The sequence below is a fragment of the Amblyomma maculatum genome, chromosome 4 (assembly GCF_055883805.1).
Source record: "Amblyomma maculatum isolate TAMU_Amacu chromosome 4, ASM5588380v1, whole genome shotgun sequence".
Taxonomy (NCBI): Eukaryota; Metazoa; Arthropoda; class Arachnida; order Ixodida; family Ixodidae; genus Amblyomma; species Amblyomma maculatum.
The window spans coordinates 36,739,127-36,761,910 of NC_139347.1; the positions used below are offsets into that span (position 1 = coordinate 36,739,127).

At 43.2% G+C, this 22,784-nt stretch overlaps 1 protein-coding gene across 1 annotated transcript in view; it reads left to right on the forward strand.

Annotated features, from left to right (window-relative positions):
• Positions 1-22,697, forward strand: part of LOC146190717 (TAF5-like RNA polymerase II p300/CBP-associated factor-associated factor 65 kDa subunit 5L) — a 27,564-nt gene extending 4,867 nt beyond the window's left edge. Inside the window, exons 7-14 of the mRNA XM_084601082.1 lie at positions 3,750-3,978; positions 6,998-7,183; positions 8,569-8,666; positions 11,068-11,149; positions 12,817-12,928; positions 15,044-15,212; positions 21,382-21,565; positions 22,363-22,697. Of these exons, the coding sequence (XP_084457208.1) occupies positions 3,750-3,978; positions 6,998-7,183; positions 8,569-8,666; positions 11,068-11,149; positions 12,817-12,928; positions 15,044-15,212; positions 21,382-21,565; positions 22,363-22,522 (1,220 nt within the window). The 3' untranslated portion in view covers positions 22,523-22,697. The remainder of the gene's footprint in view (positions 1-3,749; positions 3,979-6,997; positions 7,184-8,568; positions 8,667-11,067; positions 11,150-12,816; positions 12,929-15,043; positions 15,213-21,381; positions 21,566-22,362) is intronic.
• Positions 22,698-22,784: the final 87 nt, after the last annotated feature.

Consider the following 22,784-nt stretch of genomic DNA (forward strand, 5'->3'; position numbering starts at 1 on the left):
AGCTCATCCTTAAAGGGTATGAGCCACATATAAAGTCACGCTTCAACCAAGCCGTATGGACGTGGCTGCGTGTCGTAGGGGTAATGAGAATGCAAACGGTTGTGGCAGGCTGATTCTGATATCGCCCTCCCATATGAAAGGAGAGACCTGTCTGTGTGCGCCTGCATGTTTAAAATTCATGAAATGCTTCCTAGTAATCTGTAGCATCATGTCTGCAAAGTTTGAAAACCCCTTCTTTAGACGCTGCTTATCATCCATTTCTGTTTTGGCTGATGGTAGATGGCGCTTTTGTATTGAATTGTTCAGGAACTTGTATAGATATAGTATTGCAATAAAATTCTCATTGAAAACTTTCCCTCTTATGCCTATGTGATATCCTTAACTAGACCCTTCACAGAGTTTTCATTTCATGGTTTATTTTGCCCGTGTCATTTCTGTTTGCTGGGCTAGATGAAACAAGCAACCCTCTGACTTTTCTACATTATGCCATCATGATTTTCCAGCATACATTAATATCAGTTCAGCTGAATGAATTTGTTCTTGCATGTCCGGCATTATTTTATTTCTGTTAATTGAGCCATGGAAGTTATTTTATGTCTTGGAAAAAAAAAATTTCCAAAATGCCACCCCCGTGTAAAGCTTAGGTTTTGAGGGAGACAGGTGTGTATTTGCATTTAACTTTTTTGGGTCTGCCAAAAAACATGATTCTGAGGGCCTTAGAGAAAAAAACTTGTTTTATAAATGCAGTATTTAAATAATTATGGTGAAGATATACCTAAATGTAGCTATGTAAATGGTCTTTTATACATGTGATTATTATTTACCTCATGCATTATCTAGAATATGAAAAAAAATATATACCTTTTGATCGAGAAAAATAGGATTTATAAAAACATTTAAAACCATGGATTTAAAGACACAGAACTGTAATAAAAATTTTCAGAAAATACAAAATGTGTAACAATGTTTTTTACTTTTGAATATATGGCTTGCATATGTTTAAGTCCCTCTTCTTGGTGTTAACTCTCTCAAGACTGTAGAGTAAAACAGGCTATTCTGAAAAGCCATTGGAAAAAGATAGTATTATATGCAACATTTATGCAATTATTCTATACAGTATACTAAAATGCAGCTATTTAGACAGTCGATCAAATACATACAGTTTGTTTGTATATTTTATATATATATGTGCAAAGAAATGACACTCGGCAAACTTGCTGGAGAAAACACCCCAAAATTAAAAACATGAACATCAAAATAAAACACAGCAATAAAATTATTTCAAGCCGTACAAAATATGCAACAATGCTCTTTTCTTAAAAACGCTTGCAATAGGCAACACGGCAACGCTGAATCGGCGCCGCTGCCGCACCCGGGTGTAAATAAAAACGTCCCTAGAAAACAGGTCTTAGGAAGTTACGCCACTGAAAAAACGTTCCCGGAAAAAAAGGCCTTGAAAAGCGGCCGCTAGAAAAAACATCCCCAAGACAAAAATTCGACCTAAAGTGTATAAGCGTTGCTAACCTATTTGCAGATTTATTTCTTTAGTGTTGTTTGGCAGCAGTAGTCACTATTCGTTTACCACGGCAATTGTTGGCGGTGTGACATGCCCATCCTCCCAACTGCTCTAAGTGCAGTGAAACCAAATTACCTAGTAACTAATATTGCACCTTGTCAATAGGTTTGATTATGAAGTCTATTTTGAAGGTATGCTGTTCTCATAACAACATTGGTGAATTGATAAAAATGCTAGTTTTGAACTCACTTTTTCCCTGCTTATTGCACAGCTTACAATGTTTGTGTTTTCGAGCTTCTTGTGGTTCTTGGATGGCACGTTTTGCGGCATTTTTATTACGGCCTGACAGAGTGCAATCTAGCTTAGTGTCAAAATTGAAACTAGGAGCCGTTTTAAAAGCTGGGTGCTGAAACCCCATTCGATGTTGCTGAAAGAGCTTCACACTCATTGAAGTTCTGGAGGAGCCATCTAATGTATCTGGGCCTTCCTTGCTGCTGAAACCATATCCTATCATAGGTTGCTGACACCCTTGCGAATGTAAGTAAAGCAAGCAGGTGTGCAGGTTGAGGAGGCTCAACTGCTCATGAGCGAGCTAAAGTATGCTATGCTTGGGTCCCTATTACAAAATCCAGCCAAATATTTTCCTGATTCATTATCTGAGCTGAGGTCAGAGCTTGTGACGTTGTTTTCAGACTTTTCGCTACTGCTGTCATGACAAAAATTCTTAGTATATAAGAGAAATGTGCAACAACTTCAACAGGACACAGGAAGAAACACACACAACAGTTCACTATGCAGAACCAACTAGCCCGACAACACGCTCTTCTGAAAAATTCTTAGTACAGGCAGCGGAATCGCGTAAATGGTGCCAAATTTGAAGCGCATCCTGACATGAGCTTGATGCCATTTTCGTTGACACTTGAAACTTCTCTGGTCCGAATAAATGTTTCTCCTATGTCGCCGCTTACCAAAAAAAAAAGAAAAAAAGAATTAAATTGTGACCCCAAACTGAAATTGAAATTACAGTTATCCGACTATCTGCCTAGATTGTGCTACATGTTCCAATGCATGAAAATTTGTGTTCGGCAGCGTGTCGAAAACAATTGTTTGTATATGAAAGAGTGTCTATATGAGGTGGTCTCGAAACTTAAGAGAAGTTTTAATGAAGAATCATTATATGGCGGGGGGGCTATCGGAAACGAAACCTGATGTGATACAGAAAGAGTGGCTTCCAGAAAACTGGTTATGTCACAGCCACATGACACAGTATTTAAAACACCCCGCAATGCTCATGTTAAATGTGGCATCATGTGTGGAATGATAGGGACTATGATCCGACATGCAATACGAATTAAAGGCTGCTGCATGTCTCAAATGATTGAACTTTATAAAGTAATTGATTTTGCTCTAAGAAAAAAAATTGGTTGTTGTAGGTGGAGTTTTAACCCACAACTTTTTGGGTTGTTAGTCAGACATGTTACCAACTAGTAGGCCATGCAATGCATGCTTGTTAGGCTTAGGAACATGTAAGGGTTTATATTTGCCCATGCACTCAATGAACCTTGCAATAGAAGTCCTGATGAAATAGTAACGCTTTTTGTATTCACCGCATGTAAGTAACCTTAAATCGCCTCTGCAAATTTTTTGTGCCGCCTGAGCGGAGAGGCAGGTTCCTACACTATAGTAGCTTTATTTTCATGTTTCTAGTGGTTGCCTCTGGCAACGCATCTGTTCATCATTCTGTGTGGCTTTGCTACCCTATGCTAGCATTTAAGTGAAGGCATATTAAGGAAGCATTCCTGGGCTCATGGGCTGTGGATATGTTCGCGAGGAGATATTCTCATGAACTGACAGTTAAGAAAAAAAAATCTGTCTTCACCAGGAATCGAACCACGTCCCTCCAATCCCAAGCCGAACGTGCAAACCACTCGGCCAAGCTGTGCTCATGAGAAACTGACCATAATTCTCCTTGTCTAGCGTGAGGATAGTAGTAGTGATGACAACAGCGCTGCAGTCAGTACAATGATAATGATGATAGTAGCGATAATAATGACCGTGCATTTAGTTTATAATGCTGATAGTCACAGTGTTGATGATGATGATAGCAGGGACGACAATGACGACGCAGGTAGTGAAAACAGTCCTGTAAAGTGGATTACTCCATTTCTGCTCTTAAGCAAACTTAAGTGCAGTCCTGTATTTTTTCTTTTTTTTCATTGTTTTCATTTTGCAGTACAGCTGCCCCATGAGAAAACAAATGGAGATGCGCAGCCCCTGAGTTCGCAGCAGCCCACAGGCACAGTATCAGCTGTGTCCCGAGGTGCCGATGCCAAGCAGGCACCCAGTGCTGAGCACTGCAAGGAGTCCCTGGCTTCCCTGCGACAGGCCATCAAGAAAGTCCGGGAAGGGACGCCCTGCATCCCTTCCATCTGCCTGTACACAGTCAGTGACCGTCTGTCGAGGTGAGTGGAGAACTAGATTTTTTTTTAAGATTTTGCGTGTGTGCATGTTGTTCTCTGGCATTTTTTCACAAAGTATTGGAGTGACTACTGTGCTGCAGTGGGGGAGGCCTAATGAATCCTAGAAATCTTAGTACAGTGCACCCTCACTATTTTAAACTCACTTAATTTAAACATGGAATGCCCCACCAAGCCTCAGCATGTTAAAAAAAGCTCATCTAAGTTAAAGGTACGCATAATTTGAATAAATTTTCAATCACCTCAGCTCAAATTGTCAGCTTGTGAAAAAAAAAAAGTCAACTATTAGCGTTCATAAAGTTGTTGCACGAATTACCTTGCACTACCAGATCTTCTTTGCATAGATTCAGTTATACTTTTCAGGAGGCATCGGTTAAAGCGCATGTTTTTTGTGCACTGTGCGACATCACAGAGCCAGAGCGCCCACTCTTTGCTGTGTTTGGCAATGCCATGTTCGTGGAAAAGGTTATCCTTGTGCTAAGCCGATGCTGGTTTCGGATTTTAAGGCCCTTTGTCAGAGGGTACACATCAACTTTTGCCCCGCTCTCATAGAAGGCACCTCCAGGCTGGCTCAACAGAGACAAATTGGTGGTTGCCATTTTGTATCCTCCGCTACATTTCTTGATTTAACATAATTTTCCCGTCATCTTCTCTCAATTTTTGCTTCTTCCAGGTGGCAAGGGGGCTAACAACCCTTTGGGGCTAACCAACCGGTGTTATGCCATATTAGGTTAAAGTCATAGCGTATAGCTGGTGTGGGCAAGGCTTGAATCTGAATTCCTGGCATTGCTGGCCTAAATGGTTGGTCATATGCATCATAATAAGAAAAAAAAAAACAATACTTTTTATGCCTTCTTCTCTTTTTGCAACTGGTTGCCCTCCCAAGAAAGGGTGCACCAAAATGACTGCTAACTTGTTTAGTAACAAAAATATAAATTTCTCACACTGCCACATTGTTAATAGTGAATACCTAGAAAAACTGCAAGGCTTATGTCAACTTTCATAGTTTCACAAACTCTAACCAATGCCATTGGACAAGGCTACAGAGTTAAACAGTTGCCATACAGTGATCTCCTTCTTGGAAGTGTTCTCTACTAATATCGGTATGACAACTGTCTGGAATAACTTCATTCAAAGTAATTTCCCGATCACCATCAGCCCACACCGCTTCTCTGAATACCTTTCGCGAAGCAGTCTCAGCCTCCGATCTTAAATATTTAACTGAAGAGAAACTACTGGAAGGATTACAAAATTAAAACACAACAAATGCATACAGGATCAAAATAAGGCAAGAATATTCCAGTGAAATAAATTGTTCTTAGATTTGTATCAAACATCCTTCTGGATTCTGTGGAGGTATTACATAAAACTCAAAATAAAACAATGCATTCCGAACTCATGTTGCTACTACAAATATCACAAGTATGGCCACAGCTCTCTCAGCTGCCCAGGGCCAACTCGCTTGTGCCAAATATGCTTCACATGATCATGCCCTGACAGTTGTGAAATCGAGCTACACTTCCTGTGATTGAACTGTGAAAGTAACCTTCTGGCTTACTTGCTTGCTTCGCTGGCATGGAAGAAAGAAACATAAGTTGTAACATTAAAGGTCATGACGAATATAACATTTAGGCAAGATTGAAAGCGGCTTTTGACGAAATCCAACATACCCTATTGCGACGCAGCAGAGTACAGTACTTCAGAAGTCTTCGGCACCTTTCCATGTCACACACAGTGAGTCTGGGTCAGAGCCATCCATGCTCCTAGTGGAAGTAACTCGAGTTATCCCACCATCCCCAAAGCAGGATGCGCGATCAGCCTTGCCAAGCCCTCACCCCATGCGACGAGGTCTAGAGCAAACCTTCCTTAATCCTTCCTTAATCCTTGGTATCCAATAATTGGACTTGTTACTCCAGCATGGGAACAGTTACAGGCCATTTGGATCAAAGTAATAAGATATTGACAGCCAGTAATTCCTCAAGATGGTAAAGGGAAAGAAATAGCTTTTTCTTTATTAAATATAGGTTTGACTGGGAAACATATTCCAGGGATGGTAAAAGCGAAGATGGAAGCTTATATTTTTGTAATTGAAACTGGAATTAGTTAGCTAATGTACCTTAAATTTGAAAATAAAGACCCCTTTAAATTAAAAAGATTCTATTTGAGGGACAAAATAGATACCAGAAAGAAAAAAAAAAGTCAAAATATAGGTATTGATTTCCTGTATCTTTACTAAAAAAAACTCTTCCAAGAACCTCAGTTGCTCATAGCCTGGGAACTCAAAGGAGAAGACAGCAAGCTTCACACCCTGTTTGCATAGGTTGAGAGTTCTGCCTGTTTAAGAATAACTAGAGGCGAGGCCCTTCCTGCAGCTATAGCTTCAGAACGATTGCCACAGTCTTCAAAAACAACTTTCTTCATCTCTCCTTTGCATGCTGAGCTACTCGTAGTATGTGTGCAAATTTTGCATTCGCTCATCTTTTGTTTTTCCACACATGCTATGCCGCTTGCTGGTACTAATGTGATACTGTTGAGCATGTGTTGCTTAGAGACAGAAGTGTGTGGGATCTTGAACGACCTATCTTACAAATTGACTCGGACTTCAATGGAAAACCCAATAGTACTATGTGTCCACCCATTAAAATCCAACTGGGGAATGGAAGGACTGGTTATCTGGAGAATAGAAGCAGGTCGGGTACAGCTCTAAAAAGGCCTGTGTATTGTGAGATGTCAGTGCACATTGAAGAGACCCAGATGGCCGAAATTTCCTGTTATCCTCCATAGCCCGAGTCGCATTAGGACATTAAACCCTTCAAGCAAAACTAAGCTAGCTCTGAAATGTGGTACACCAGTGACGAAAGAATTAACGAAAGCAAAATTACTTAATGCCAGATGGCACTGTGCTATCCACTGCGAAGCAGTGTGTATTTGCGCCTGCTCAGATATTTACGAAGGAATTGTACTTTCTTTCTTTTTTTGCATGTCACTTTGTGAATGTCAACAGCCTCTGTTCAGCATCGCAACCGGACGATGGCAGCATGTTAGCCTGTGGCTTTGAAGACTCTGCTATTCGGCTCTACAGTCTACTACCCCGTGCACTGCGGAGTGATCCAACGGATGTGGACATCTCCAGAGTGAGGCTGTACTGCAGCGCCAGTGAGGGGGAAGAGGATGGCATTCCAGAGGAAAGGTATGGCTCCACATGGTCTTTACTGTGCTTACAGCTGAAACTGCTTGCAGTCATTTTTATTGTTTCTGTTGTGTTTCTTTTCACTGCAGTAGTTATCGCAAAGACCCCTAACTTGCGGCTGCCGAAATTTTTAACTCCTCAAATTGAGAATGAAGCATCAGTGAAATCTCACAGGAGACGTCAAGTAACGCTTCAGGTGGCATCTTCCATTGTATTCTGAAGCAAAATATGAATACAGCATGAAAAAAAAATATTTTTTTTTTCGTGAGTTTTTCAAGCTACCTAAGCAACTTGCACCATAAGGGTAGGGATCCTCTAGAAGAAGAAGCTCTTCATTAAAGTTAAGGGGTGGGGGGGGTGGGGGGGCAGCATGTGCAGTGTTTTTTGTGGATTGGAGGGTTTAACATAGCAGAATGACTCGGATTGTGGCAGACGTCATAGTAGAGAGGTCTATATTAATTAATACCACCTGGGGCTCTTTAACATGCACTAATGTTACACAGCATGCGGGAGTGTTAGTACTTTGCCTCCATGGGAATATGGCCGCCATAACAGGGACTGAAAAATGCAGCCTTGGAATCACGAACCGAACACCATAAAAATTGAGCTACCACGGTGGGTCAACTGTGGATACAGGCAGGACACTGCAACTGTAAGCACCAAGTAGCAGTGACACAGTGGTTACTGTGGCTGCTACTGCAGCTGCATGTAAGGCTGTGTGCATAAAAGTATCAGTAGCTTTGCTTCACTCGTGGCATGCTTCCAAAGCGTTGCCTCTTAAGTAACTTTCATATTTTTGCACCCCCCCCCCCTTCCGTATGTTCCCTATATGGTCCTTTGTACATTTTTGAGCGTCGGCCCTTTACTGTCGTTGCCATGAGTAATTTGAGATTGCATTGTAATTATAACAATGTTGCTTGTAAAATACTGTTGTGGTCTCAAGCACCCTCCTTGCATTATATTCATGCAAGTAAGGTGAAACGGTAATTTTTTTCCAACATGTTGCCGTTTGTGTTAATACTTGTGACAGCAGCATCAAAAAATGAGAGAGTAACTGTCCACACACAATTCCACACGAAGTGTGGAATTGCAAAAGCTGGAGTTCTTAGTAGGTGCAAATTCACAGCAGCATGACCTTGTTATTTTTGTGTCTGAAGGTATGGCTGTGATTGCAGAATGTTGCTGACTATGTTTTAGCTCTGTTTTAGCATGTGATTCTTTTTCTTTTTTTTTTTTTTTCAGTGTTTGTATACCACACATTTATGTTGTCATGTTAAGGAATCTTTGCTAGTGTATTGCTGGCCACAGGTGTTGGTTTCCGGCGGCTTTGCAGATGCATTTGGTTTCATTATTATCCTTTTTTTTTTTTCTTTTTCTTTTTTCAGTGACAGCAAATTGCTTCGAGGCCACAGTGGTCCCGTGTATGGCCTTGACTTTGTGCCTGGAAAAGAGGTGATGCTGTCATGCTCCGAGGACACAACAGGCAAGTGTACAGCTGAGGTCCTGCTCTGCACAAGGCAGCTGCTTATCTTCACCACTTGTTGCCTTACCTTCAAGGCATCTGTGCTCTCCTTAAATTCCCTGTGATATTCCTTGCTTTAAAACAGGCAGTCACAAAAAAAAAAAAAGAAGAAAGTGCAGAAGTGCTGGTTACCAGTGACGTTTCAGGATTTTATCTGGCATTCATCACATGGCAGGATGAGAGAAATCTATGTCTGCGTGGTACTATAACTCGCGACAACTTTTCTTGGCAGTGAGAGGAAAGCTACGGGGGTAAAGCATCTGCAAATGTCTCCCTCCGCCACATAGTTCGGTCGGCCGGCCTACGGAGTCTAGTTTTCAGTCCAGTTTCAGTTTTGTTTCCGCAGCAACCAGAGCAAACCATTTTTGACAGCTGACTTGTTAGAATAAATTATATTTTTCTTTTACTGTGGCTTATGCAAACTTTGTAGCCATCGTTACAAAAAAAAAAAAAAAAAAACAAAGGAGGAGCTAAATAATAAAATGATCCCAAAGTGGTTCTGACGTGCTCTCTGATTCACGGTGAACACAGGTTAAGAAAAAACATGTACCCACAAATGCAGCTTCCATCCAGGCACCTGACGAGACATATCGGGGGTCGAAGCAGCCCTATTGCTCTAAAATTGTGGTCGCAGCACACGTGTGGTGATGCACCTGGACGGTTTTCCTCTCGATGACCTGGCACGACAAAGCAGGCAGCCCAAGGCACTCAACGAACGCGTATGACTGCATCACTTCGTCACATGTTTGCCTCTCCAGATTCATTTGAACTGCTCCTGACACTGTGCTGCTCCATTTCATTATCTTGTCTTACAATTCTGAAGTTACACAGTAATAGTTTCTTGGTCCATCCTCGCGTTCTCATATTATGCATGCAGTGACATCTCCCAAAATATGTGCTAAAGCTATAATTGCTTCTGCTGCTTTTGCATTTCCCGAATTGCTCAGAGGTACTGTGGTCGCCACACGTCAACGATGTCATCTCACTCCAGAAGTGAAGGATTCCGCTTGCTCTTCCTGATCGCAAACCCGATAGCATTCAGGATCCTTTGCAACGTATGGACTCTTGTCTGGTATATCCATCAAGGCAGACAATTGAGCAGGTTGTTATACTACATTCATCTTGAGAAAACAAAAGGGCTACAAACACGAGCAGAAAGGAGGACACAGCGCTAACCATGCATGTTCATGTCGAGGTATTTATTATGTCGTTCCAATGCTTTGCTGCAGTCGGAACTTTGTCATGCATATACTGAAACACTTTTCGCTTCATTGCAGCAAGAGTGAAGGTGTCATATCTTTGCAGCCGCATCTTCCTGCCTTTCCTTTTTTTTTTTAACACATGCTCTGATGACAACTTCACCCTACTGCACTTCGGAGATTTCGCAGCACACTTGCGACGGCACGCTCACTCACTCCATCGAGCTCGCTGACTTTGCGGCATATGGATGAAATGGAAAGTTGAGGCTGACCACATTTTATGCCAGTGCCTCGTTGCACACCACATCCTTCACCTGCTTTGACAACAATTTGTTTTTCAATCTAATTTTGATCTTCTGTGGCGATAAAAAAATGTATGATTTCAGAAGTACATAGCAGGCAGCGAAGAGCAGACTCCATCTTCTTTCAGAGCGATGGGTGTCTCGAAGACCCGAGACGGATGCTAACCTAGCAAACCCGGGAAACAAAAAAAATATGCTTCGCAGTCGCGTTCTAACGCTGTAATAATTGCAGTTATGTTAGAAGTATGGTCCCAATAACAACCTTTATGATTTTCGTTTGTTTTAAGGCGCAGCTCGTAACGTTAGCCTGGGGACTATATTTAGCTGCGAAATGAGATAATGCGTTTCGGCCCCGTATCTTTCACAGCGCTGCCAAGAAAAGCTGTCACGGAGTATAATTAATACTTCAGAGCTTATTACTCAGTCTTGAAGGAAATGTTAGAAATTTGTTTGAGTCCTGCGACGGTAGGCTCAGTGGTTATTATACTCAATGGCTGATCCTGAGTATCCGGGTTTGATCTTGGCTGCGAAACCCAAGTTTTGGTTCCGCTAGGCGCCCCTGTACTCTGCGATGTTGGTTGAAATTACCTGAGGCTTTCACTGCAATATCTTTCATAGCCAATGTTGCTTCGGGACGTTAGACCACATATACCATATACCATACAAGAAATACCTAAGATTGAAGACAACTACTATTTGCCAGGTCCATTTATGTCACCATTTGAATTTGTAATGCACTGCAACATTTACTAGACTTGATATTTGAAAGCTGAGAGGTTCAGGTGGTGAAGACCTTGTGTTGGTTTTGTCACCCCAGATTGTAGCTGTTGTCTTATTGTTCCCTTGCCTTATTCTTTCCAGTGCGAGCATGGAGCTTGAAGACGCACACCAATGTCTCAATTTATAGAGGCCACTCTTATCCAATCTGGGACATCGATGTTGGGTATGTCACATGCTCCTTCTCAAAATTGATTGGACTAACCCATGTCTTCGCAGTGTGCGCATCAAACCCACCATTGCTTTCCTCAGATCGTATGATTAATACACTGCCTATTGCATCGTGCAGGGAAAACTAATAAAAAGAAAAAGAAAACTAACTGCTTGCTTGCTTGGGCTGAAATTTCACACAGTTAACATCTAAATGGTAAATTTTGTTCTATACTTTTTGGTAAGGTACTTGCCTGATTCGATCAGAATTAGTCAATTAGTCATTGTGTGCATGATGGTAGACCAAAACAGTAAACCTTTGCAGCAGTATATTACCAGTGGCATTGTCTCTTGCCCGTATGAGGAATGCTTTATCACCTCAGTTTCCATGGTAGAACTTACACTGCAGGGTTGTTATTGGGCAGGTAATAAAAGGAGCCAGAACTCATGCTAAAAGTGACCATATTTGTAGCTAAATAGAACAGAAGCAATATATTAAATGCAGTTTTTATCGTTGAACAATAAATTATAGCATTATAGCATTTTGAATCGTGACAAGAAACGGCATTTAGAGTTCTGAAGTTCGACTACCTATTTCGCTTGGTCTTAAGCCACAGATGCATTGCAAACGAACAAACAAATAAGTCATCAAATGTTCAATCTCTTATTCAGAATAGATTGTGTTTTTGACATAGATAGAAATTGAGCAGTAGAATTGCCACAAGAAGTCCAGATTCATTTTGCTGTGGATTTCTTTTTTGCTTTTTGTCAAGTTCATAAGAGAGAGCATGCAGCACGTGCTTGGGAAACAAACTGATAAAAACTGGCAATGATAAATTTTTTAGTGTGCATTGCATATGGTGGGGAAAATGGCATTCACCGCAAGTGTCCTTCCAAGGTGCCGTTGCATGCCACAAACTCAAACATGTTATCAAGGTTCGAAGGCAGCACTCGGCACATTTTTCTGCGGCCCGACAAAATTTTGGTGTGGTTACCGCCACCCTTCTCAAGCGCTTGTCACTGTCACTGGATTTAGCGTACATGATCCTCATGGAGGAAGTACTTTGCATGTACCGGTGTTACCCAGATGGTGCACCACGTCATTCTCATGCACAAAGCCGACAAGGGTCTACTAGCGCGCCTTTAACCACTGGGGGAGAGGATGCATACGCATTGTCTGCCACGACAGCAAATCTTGGAAATAACAGGTTGTTTCTATTTGCTTGCTATTATATCTCTTGGCTAGTAAATATGCCAAGAGAAACATTCAAAGCAGCCAGAAAGTAGCCAGGGCACCAAACTGGAATCTTCACCACCATACAGGGTTGTAAAGAAGCCGATTTGGAGCTAAGTAGCCATCAACAGCAACCCCTGTGTGAAACTTGTGTCCTCCAAAGCAAATCCTGTCATCATTCGGTTTTTAATGCATGCACAGTGTGTGCATATTTTTTCACGCATTTAAGTAGCAGGGTGTATCATACAAAGCCAGAATGCAGAAAACAGCACTCTGAAAACAAGCTAGCATTGTGGATGGCAGAATCATAGGTAAAGCCTTCTTTTCAATTTCGCTTTTCTTTCTGAAGGCAGTTTTAGGGACGCGTTTGAGGTCAGAGGTGATGCAAATTTTCCTTCGCTTTGCTCTTTGGCGTTTTTAGCTTTTCTGATTCAATCTCTGGTCTTCAGGCCTCTGGGAATTTACTTTGCCACAGCATCAAAGGATACCACAGCAAAGATCTGGACTCTGGAGAGGACATACCCTCTGAGGATACTTGCTGGCCACAACATGGATGTGGATGTAAGCCTTCCTTCATTGTGCATAACTGCACATACTGCTCGTTTCCAAGCCTCCTAGTTTTCAGCACCTGTCAACAAAGCTAGGAATCAGTGTGAAGCAGAAAAAGCTTGGTCAGCTGTTTTCATATACAAGAAAGAAGGAAAATATGTTGCAAATGTTTCGCCTATAGAAAAAGAAGAAATAGCAGAATAAATTTATTTAAGCGATTGAGAATATTTTAACATCTCTTTTAAAGTGATATTTTTAAGCTTGCATTTTTTTTAAAGCCTGCTGTGCACAAGGTTTCTCAAAGAGTTGGGAGCACTGCTGCACTTGAAAGTTCAGAACATTTGTTTGTGCTAGTTGTGTTTCATTCTTATAGTATAGAGTGCTCACCATAAAATGGTTCACATGCCTGGCCTTTGTAGCTGAAAACAAAAACCACATTGTTTTATCTTTATTTTTCCTTTTCACATAGTGCACATGAACTTTTGCTTTGAATAAAATGCCTGTTAGCAAATGCTAGCTGCAGTGCTACAGTATTGTAAGGAGGCCACGAACAACTGCAAATCCCGCAGGTTTTCTGTTATCGCCAGCAGAAGTTCTTTTTCATTTCCTTTATCAACATTACTGCCCATCCGATAGTCTGTAGTTTGTACTTGAGTAATTTACACGCCTGGTGAATTTAAGCGGGTTCAAAGAATTCTCTCAGTTTAGTAGTATTCTGCTGTTGTCCGCCTGCTACAGAGCCAGTTAGTTTGAATGCCATTTCAAGTTTATGTTTTTCATTTTTGCTATTGTGTTAATCCTGCAAAGAGGATACAGCTTATGAGGATATTGCTGTCACAAAAATGCATAAGTAAGGCGATAATAATAATAATAATAATAATAATAATAATAATAATAATAATAATAATAATAATAATAATAATTGGTTAAGGAAAGGAAAGGTGCAGTATCTGTCACACTTGTTTTGTGGACACCTGAACCGTGCCATAAGGGAAGGGAGGAAGGTGGGAGTGAAAGTGGAAATGGAGAAACAGGGTGCCATAGTGGAGGGCTTGGAAATAGTTTCGGCCACCTGGGGATCTTTAACGTGCACTGACATCGCACAGCACATGGACGCCACTTCGTTTCGCCTCCAATTTTAATAATGCACAAATAAAGGAAAACTCAACTCGAAAATACATACTAGATTCAAAGCTGCACTCCTCCACACTTTCCTATATCAACCTTGTTAGCCATAGCTTCTATGTAATTATAAATCTCTCCTCACTTTTATGGCCCCCTTCATTGTGTAGGTTGAGTCATCTCAGCCTTGCAACGATTACAGCTTTTAGTTTTTAATGCTACCTAATCAGAAGTGTCACTGTCATTGGGGGAAAAAGTGTGATGACCAATGTCCTTCTGTCTCGTAATTTCCATTGGCTGATGGGGATGTGGTATTACATACCAGTGGTGGTGATGTCATGAGAGTGCGTGGCATGGCCAAGGTGCGCTGGCAGGTGTACTGGAAGGTGGCAGGTGACATGGCCAAGCATGGCAGGGGGTTCAGCATCAGTTGGCAGCCGCGCTCAGTTGTGTGCGGGCATACCTAGACACAGGAGCGGTGTATGTGGCGAGCAGCAATGATGGCGCAAGAGAAACAGGCCGATCGGACTTCAGATTGTAATGCTATTGTTGTGTTCTCAAAACTTAGAGTAATTAAATGTTCCCTAAACGCATTTTTGCATTAGTGTGAAACGGAAGAGGAATCTTCTGCAGAAAAATGTAGCAGTGTTGGGGCCTGTCTCTCTGATGCTGCTAAAGAAGTGCAAAGACCGTTCATTCTGTTAAAAATCTTATTTGGAGATCATTAGTGTGGGCACAACTCCCTTGAACTAGGGCACTGTTGAAAGCTTCCTTCCTTTTTACTGTAAAGTAGCTTCTGAATGTCTTGTGTGACAGAGGTCTAGAGCGAGCACAGTCTGACGGGCTAGGTGCTCCGGCTAAGGCCGGCAAACTCTCCAGTCTCTGGTGAGTTGGGCCCTGCTCCCAGCCCTTCAAGTGCTTGGTACTTTTGTTTATGCTCCCTTCTGCCTGTTTTGGAGGCATAAACACTAAATGCCACCATTCTTGCTTTACCGCTCGTTACAGTGCGTCAGGTTCCACCCGAACAGCAACTACGTGGCGACGGGTTCGAGCGACCGGTGCCTGCGTGTGTGGTCTGTACAGGATGGCCGTGTGGTGCGCAGCCTGCCTGCCCACCGGGGGACCATCTTTGCTCTCGCCTTCTCACCCGACGGACAGCTGCTGGCCTCAGCTGGTGAGGATATGGGGAAAACAGGCCACGCTCAGACACAAAAAGGCCGTATATGCAGGCAGCACTTTTTGATGGGCCATAAGAAAGAGCAACACTTTTGGGAAGCAACACCAGAAGGGGTCTCCTAATATGCTTGTCTTTCTTGTACCACTGTCTTTCATTGATGCTATCTTATTGATCTAGTATTTTCATCTGCAGCTGGCACACGTTACCCGTAGCTAGTTTGCATGTACGTTTAAATATGTGAAAGGTGGCAGTAAGTTTTTCGCCATTGCTTGCTCGGTCAATTGTATCGAGTCAGCAAAGCTAGCAGAGGTAGGTATAAGCAGTGTTTGGAAACTCTGGAAACTTGGGGCAGCTTTATTCTGTCAGGCAGCCACCGACAAATATACTCAATTTTATTAATACACTTAACTTTCGTATGTATACCTGTATGCGCAGACACAAATGACAGGTGAGGAGCATCAAGTATGACTCTTAGAGCTAGTACTATGCAGTGCATTAATTGTCTGTGCAGAACGCACTTGAAAATGTCTTGAAAGGTAGCATGATTTACCTACTGCTGCAGTGATTTTGCACTTCCTTGGAGTCTAGATTGTGTTTATTGTCGTTTGGTTATTGTCTTTGGAACATACTTTTTAATTCACATTTAGCATTACTTTTCTTTTTTTAGTTTGAAAGTATGGGTGCTGAATGCACGGAAAGTAGACCAGCATTTTGTGTGCATTTTCTTCAGTGTACAGTCAAACCTCGATATAACGAACACACATATAACGAATTATTGAATATATCGAACTCTTCCGAAATATTTTTGTCAAACACATGTATTTTTAACTTCCCATAGCGAACGCGGTTCGGCATAAAAACGGATATTACGAACTTCGCGACACAGGAGGCAGGCTTCGTTGCACTACATGTGTGTTGTGCGGCGCAGCAAACGTTCAGGACTACCTCGCAGGCGCTGACAGTGCCACAGATGCCACGACGGCATTGGGAGTTGACAACCAAAGAAATTTATGGCCTCCGAGATCCCCGCGTGCCTGTTTTTGCATGCGGAGGTGATCTTGGAGGCCATAAGAAATCATTCGCATCTCACAATCGCTGACAGCGCTGCTTCAGCAGCGGCGGCTGCGGTGCGATCGATTGTTGCTTTTGCCTTTTTGGTTTTTGCGTCTTTCGCGTTTTTTGGTTTTAGTGTTAGCAGCGGCGTCTCGGCGTGGCCATCGTAGCGTTCGGCGAAGGCTGCGTCGGTCGTCGCATCGATTGTGGTGCGCGGGTGTGCGTAGTGCTGTGATGGCGGTGAACGTGAAAAAAAGAGCAGCAGTGACATTGAAGACCAAGCTCAAGATAAAATCAGGGCCTTCAAGGCAGTTTACAAGAGGAGACTGATTGACACTCTTCTCGTGAAGCAGGACTTGATCGACTTGCTGGGAGCATGGGGACAGCGTGAAATGCGAAACGATTGCCAAGTGCTTTCGGCACGCAGGTTTTGTTCCAGCAGAGGCCCGTGCATCAAATGATGATGGGGACGATCCCAACGAAGCAGAAGCAGAGCTCAGCGAGCTCGATGAGCCTAGAACGATTTTGCGCGTTTTGTTGGTGACATGCCCGCAACAATGACTGTAGAGAACTTTGTAGGCGGCAACGACATCGCGGTGACCACGGCTGTACTGACGGACGCCGAAATCGTTGTGGAAGTTTCTGAACATCCCGCAGACGAAGCTCAGGCTGACCCTGCAGACGATGAGAACATTCCGACTTCACATGAAGCGCTTGCTGCATTGGATTTACTGCACCGCCACTGCGGTGTAATTGAGAGCAGTGGGTTTGCCCTTGTTGAGTGTTCGCAAACTGTGGAGCAGGGCGTAATACGGAATGCGATCAACATAAAAAAGCAGGCCACGTTAACGCAGTTGTTCACGCGTAAATAAAAGGATGTGACCCAAGTAGGCACCCTGAGAGTTGCTGTGCCTTCTCTGATTGAATTTTGCTGCTCTTGCATGTATTTTCTACTAAATTTTATATTACGAATTATGGATAGAGCAAACTATTTTCCGATTTTTTAACTGTTCGTTAATATGAAGTTTCACTGTATGTGCCTTCTTGAGCTCAGTAAGGGACTAATGTTACGTTGGGACTCGAAAAAAGATTGAAAAGTGAAATAGCTCCAGCTCATGCCAGTGGTGTAACGAGCTGAAACCAATGCAATGAAAATGAATAGGGAGTGCTCCAAAGAAGAACTTTGCACATTAGGAAAGAAGAGAAATGATATCTCTATTATCAAGCCTGACTACCGCAATGCAAACATCCAGTTTTAATTGCATTTTTCTTCTCTGTGATGTTGCATAACACATTAATATGCATGAATCACTACCTGGCAGTAGCGTGAGCAGATAATCTATACAGTAAAACCTCGTTAACTCTATAACTGCCAACCCCCGAGCTGTACACGTCAGGAGTTCGTACCAATATCGGCAACGACGAGTCGCACTCGTACGGTCCGATGTTGCGCTAGTTCCACCGTCAAAGACGATTTATGGTCATCATTCGTTGCAGTTTTAAACCCAGAGTGTGGTAGTTGTCCATGAAAAACTGCATTCCGTACTTTTTGTGCATGTTTTATGCCTGTCAACAGTCGTTTTTTGATGGCAGACACAAGAAAAATGTTGGTGGCAGCAATGTTCTAAGAAATAGGGGTGCTTCTTGGAGCATTTCTGACTGCAGCATTGCTGGTAATCTAGAATTAATGTCCAACGTCAACTTTAACTTAATTTTTGAACGCCCCGCCACAGTGGTGTAATGGTTGAGATGCCCGACTACTGTGCCGGAGTACCTGGGTTCAGACCTAACCGCCGTCGGCTGCATTTCTATGGAAACGAAACAGAGTGGGCTTTGTGTGCTGTGCAATGTGAATGCACATTAAAGATCCCCACGAGGCCGAAATTACTCCGAAGCCCTCCACTATGGTGTCTCTCATAGCCCGAGTCGCTTTGGGACATAAACCCTACAAACCAAAGTCTAACCAGTAACCGATGATGTAATGTGCTCCTAACTTGAAATTTCACTGGAGAAATTGTAGCTACTTAAAAAAGAAAATCATGATCTTGGTGCAGTTTGTTTTTAGGGGGGGGGTGAGTTATTTGGTGGTTAAAATTTGGAGGACGCTTAAGCTTCGCCTTCAAGAGTGGAACGCGATAGCATTATTGCGCCTCGTCGAGAAAACTTACTAAACGCAAGGGTATTGGGGCATCCTCGCACCGGTACCCGCGCGGCCCGAACGGGAGAAGCGGGTGAGCGAAGATAGTGATCTAAAGAAAGGAAAGATGCTTGATTCTACAACCTGTGAGGGTGCACGGCAAAACGTCAGGGGCGAGTGGCGCGCCACGTGTCGGGGCAGCGCCGCACATTGTGAGGAGGGGCTCTTCTGTGTTTGCCGCAAGATGGCTCTGCATGTGCGCAGAAGAAATGTAGCGGAAACGTACTTCGCTACTCGTTTAACTGCGACTTCTGTAAGTAACATGCTCATAATTACCGATATACACTGCAGTATAACGTTCTACGGCATGTTTCTAATGCAACACCGCATTCACTAGAAGCGCTTTTGTACCGCTTTCAAGCATCGAACTCGTGGCTGAGTGGTAGTGTCTCCGTCTCACACTCCGGAGACCCTGGTTCGATTCCCACCCAGCCCATCTTGGAACTTGCTTTTTATTTATGAAGTGCATGTTTATTTATGAAGTGCATGCCGGGATTTATCGCTCACTGGACGCCGACGACACCGGCTTTTCTGCGACACGAGCTCCTTAACGCTACCGCGTTAAAAGGTTCATCAACCCCTGTTAATGCGGGAACTCGGATAATTGTAACAAGAAGCGCAGCCTTGGCCGATGCCGATGGAAGTCTATGGCGCTGGCCGCTAACTAATTCGGACATGTGCGGGCTTGCTCTGTTTAATTTGGGCGGGGGATCACACACGAGGTATGACCCACACACCCAGAAATCAGCGAAATAGACCTGCCGGAACCTGAATTAAATGTAAAAGGTGCCAGCGCACCTCAGGCTAATGGACTATAGCAGGCATGATGACGATCAAAAGTTCCTCATTTCCGAAATATAGCTTAGTCTAATATTTTCAGTTTCGCTTGCATTTACTTCTCTCCATTTTCGAGTCTCCGATCGGGCTTGCACACCGACCGGTCACGCTGTTTTGGACACTGCTTTGCGCATCACTGTTCTTCTATTTTTACTTTTGGGACGGCGTCATGCTGTTCTAACACCTGTGCACGTACCCCTCGCATGCTTTCACATGCTGCTCTCTGTACGCCGAAACTGCAGTGCGCTGGTCACATGCAGTTTCACAGCGATCTGCGCTTCACTGCAATGCTTCACCGATGACTGGACTTTTGTGTGAAGAGGCACCGCTGCTACTGCGTTGTACTGTGAAAAAGGTTGTGGAGGCTTTTACGATTTTGGAGTAATTCTTCAACGCTTCCGCCATGGTATGCAAAGCAAAGCTTTTAGCGAAGCCGGAAAAACTCGTTGTTCTCACTTTTATTTCATCTCCAACGCAGATAACCATCGTGCAGGTGTTCATAGGACAGTCACTGTGATGCAAATGGTTTTCAGCAGTTTTTCCGGTCTATGGGCTACTTAGAAATTTCGGTTAATTTTAACATTTTTCTGGTCTCTTGAATGCCGAATTAACAAGAGTTTACTATAATTCAATTTCCTTTCTCAGGCTAGTTTGTTTTCGACTAAACTATGGCTGCGACATATTAGGCGTGGCGCTAGGCATGAAAAAAATAACTGCGATGCTGTACATTCGACCCCGTATATATCGAACTCCCTGGACACCGCGAAATAGTTCGACTGTATTGATAATTCAGTATATGAAATATGAAAAGAGATGGCTTCTCTGTAAGCCAGAAGCATGCCTATGGTGTACCCACACTAGCGGTGCACTTCCTGTTGCGATGCGTGTTCCACCGGCATACTGGCGGTAGCACTCATTGCTCACTGTAGGTGCAGCTTCTCTCGAGGTATTTCGCACCAGGTGTCTGAAAGAGGGACGCACCTTTTTGATAGCAGTTGGTTCCAGCTGGAGCTTAACTGGGAACTTGTTACGATTTTCATCCTTGTTGGTGTTGACATTAAAGCTGCTGCAAACGGTGCTTTTGGTAAATGTCACTGCTGATCATAAGAGGTACAATTTTGTTACTGGTACACTATATACGTGACAGTATCTCAGCTCAAATACGATACAGACGATTCCTCTTCTCCTTCAGCGACGAAGCAGGTCGTGCAAGAGCGCCGCAAACCTTCGGTTGGCAAAGCTGGCTTCGCTTCACAACAATCAGTGCATTGAACTTTGGCTCCTCCGCAAGGCAGCTGTGTCGCATTAGAAACAAGCATGCAGGACTGAAGCCCACTTTCAGTCGAGCTCGCGGTTTGGCAGCGTTACTGCTGCAGCAGGCTGCCAAGGCTGTGTAGCCAACCCAGCTCCGCACATGAAACTTAACCGTGGGGGCACCATTAGGATAAGTGCTCTGTGCAGGGGCACAACACGCAGTTTGATAGTATACCGAATGTGTCGCTGAATTGGGATTCGATGAAGGTGAACATCACTCCTATACTTTTGTGTGGAATCCTTGGAGTTTGATTATAAGCAACAATTTGATATGTCCTTTATTGACTGTATAACCGCTGAAATGTTTGTTGTCCCTTGAGCTCTTGAAGTAGACTGGCTTAATAATCAGGTAAATCTGCTTATCAGCATTATACAGCTGTTTATTGCATGCCTCGCACAATTTAAACGCATCTTGCATGTTACAGTCTTCATTCGATTTTTGAGACCAATACTGAAACAGCGTCAACAAGAAATCCAGTTATAAATTGGCCACAGAGGCGGCACCATGATGGTAATAAGGCCCTACGAAGTAGCTGTAGGGAACGCCCATGGTGTGATCTATCCGTGTTCAAATCATCATTTTGAAGAAGAAAATAAATGAAAGAAAATATTTGCTGTTTATTTAAGTGTCATGTTAGTGGTTACAGTGGTCATTCTTTTTGAGATGTTACTGTGTCTCAAATCCAATGTTTTTGCCTAGGCACTCCTCTTGATCTACAACTTTGTTGTTGTTGTTGGTTGACTTGATGGATTTTATACATGCAGGTGAGGATCGCAGGATCAAAGTTTGGGACCTGGGCAGCTCCTCCTTGCTGAAGGAGTTACGAGGCCACACGGATGCAGTGTACAGTATCTCGTTTAGCCGCGATGGCTCTGTGCTGGCCTCTGGTGGCGCCGAGCCGCTTGTTCACCTGTGGGATCTTCGGCGAAGTGTTAGCTCTTCATCCAGGTTTGTACCTTCCTTCCCCATTTGGAATGCTTAAGAGACACATTGGCAGTTATTGGGGTAGGAGGTGGAGGGGAGAGGGGGGGAGGGGGGGGCTAGTGAACAAAAAGGAAAGAGAAGCTTATAGCTACTGAGTCCAAGGAAAGCACAGAGGAGTTTTACTAGGACCATTACAGTGCACTCTCATATTGAACTTGCTCAGCTTAAACTTGGTTTGTACAAGATGAAGCTTTGCACATGACAGCAAGAAAACCTTCCCTTAATTCCATGTAGATCCAAAAAAGTTTGGTTCCTATTAAAGTTTCAGTTCAGCAACTGCGTGTTTCATTAATTTAACTGTGTTCAGATCGGATAGCTTTGTTATCTGAAAGGGCATACATACTACATTTTTGGGACCAGTCTCATGATCATTGGGGACCTTTTACAGAGTGCTAAGCTAAGACTTGGAAAGCTCTCCACACCATTTGAATATGCCTTTGTTTCTTATGGCTGTGATCAGAGGGATGTGTTGTTTGCATGTCACTCACACAGTGAACATACACAATAAGCACACCTCCTACATCAGGGAATAAAATTGGAAAAAAAAAAAAAAAATTCTGCTAGCATAATTTTGCTTTGTGTAATAGGCAGAAGACTAAATTAGTTTTCTTCAACTAGGTTCCTTTGCAAAGCACCTTATGGCACAAGCTAGTCATTGTGAACAATTTATACTGATCTCACCCTCAGTGGCAGGGGACTTCGGCATTTTTTTGCACACCGATTGTCAACACTGACTGGTGTTAACTGCTTTGGTGTTGCAGCGATGCTGACAGCAACGGGCACATGTCGCCAGAGCACCTGGCAAGTTTCCCCACATCTACATCGTCGCTGCACTTGGTGCGGTATGCACCTCGCAACCTTCTCACCCTTGCTGGCTCCGCAGCGGCTGGTTCCACTGCCGACATTTCATCCATCTCTTGACACCTGTAGTGTTGTGAGAAAAGCATTGTCGCCTTCACACTTTCACCTGTGACCCATTTCTCCATGCAGTGCCTCTTCTGTTCAATGCACGAGTTGTTTTTGTCTTTTCTTTCACAAATGTGCCACAAGTTGCATGCATTTACTAAAAAAATAAAATATGAAACCTGGTGTAGAAGGTTTGTGTTCACGATAAATGGGGCACACAAAAGAACTCTGCAATGCTCTTGCATTACATGGCCAGTGTCTTCAAAGCCAACGTGCC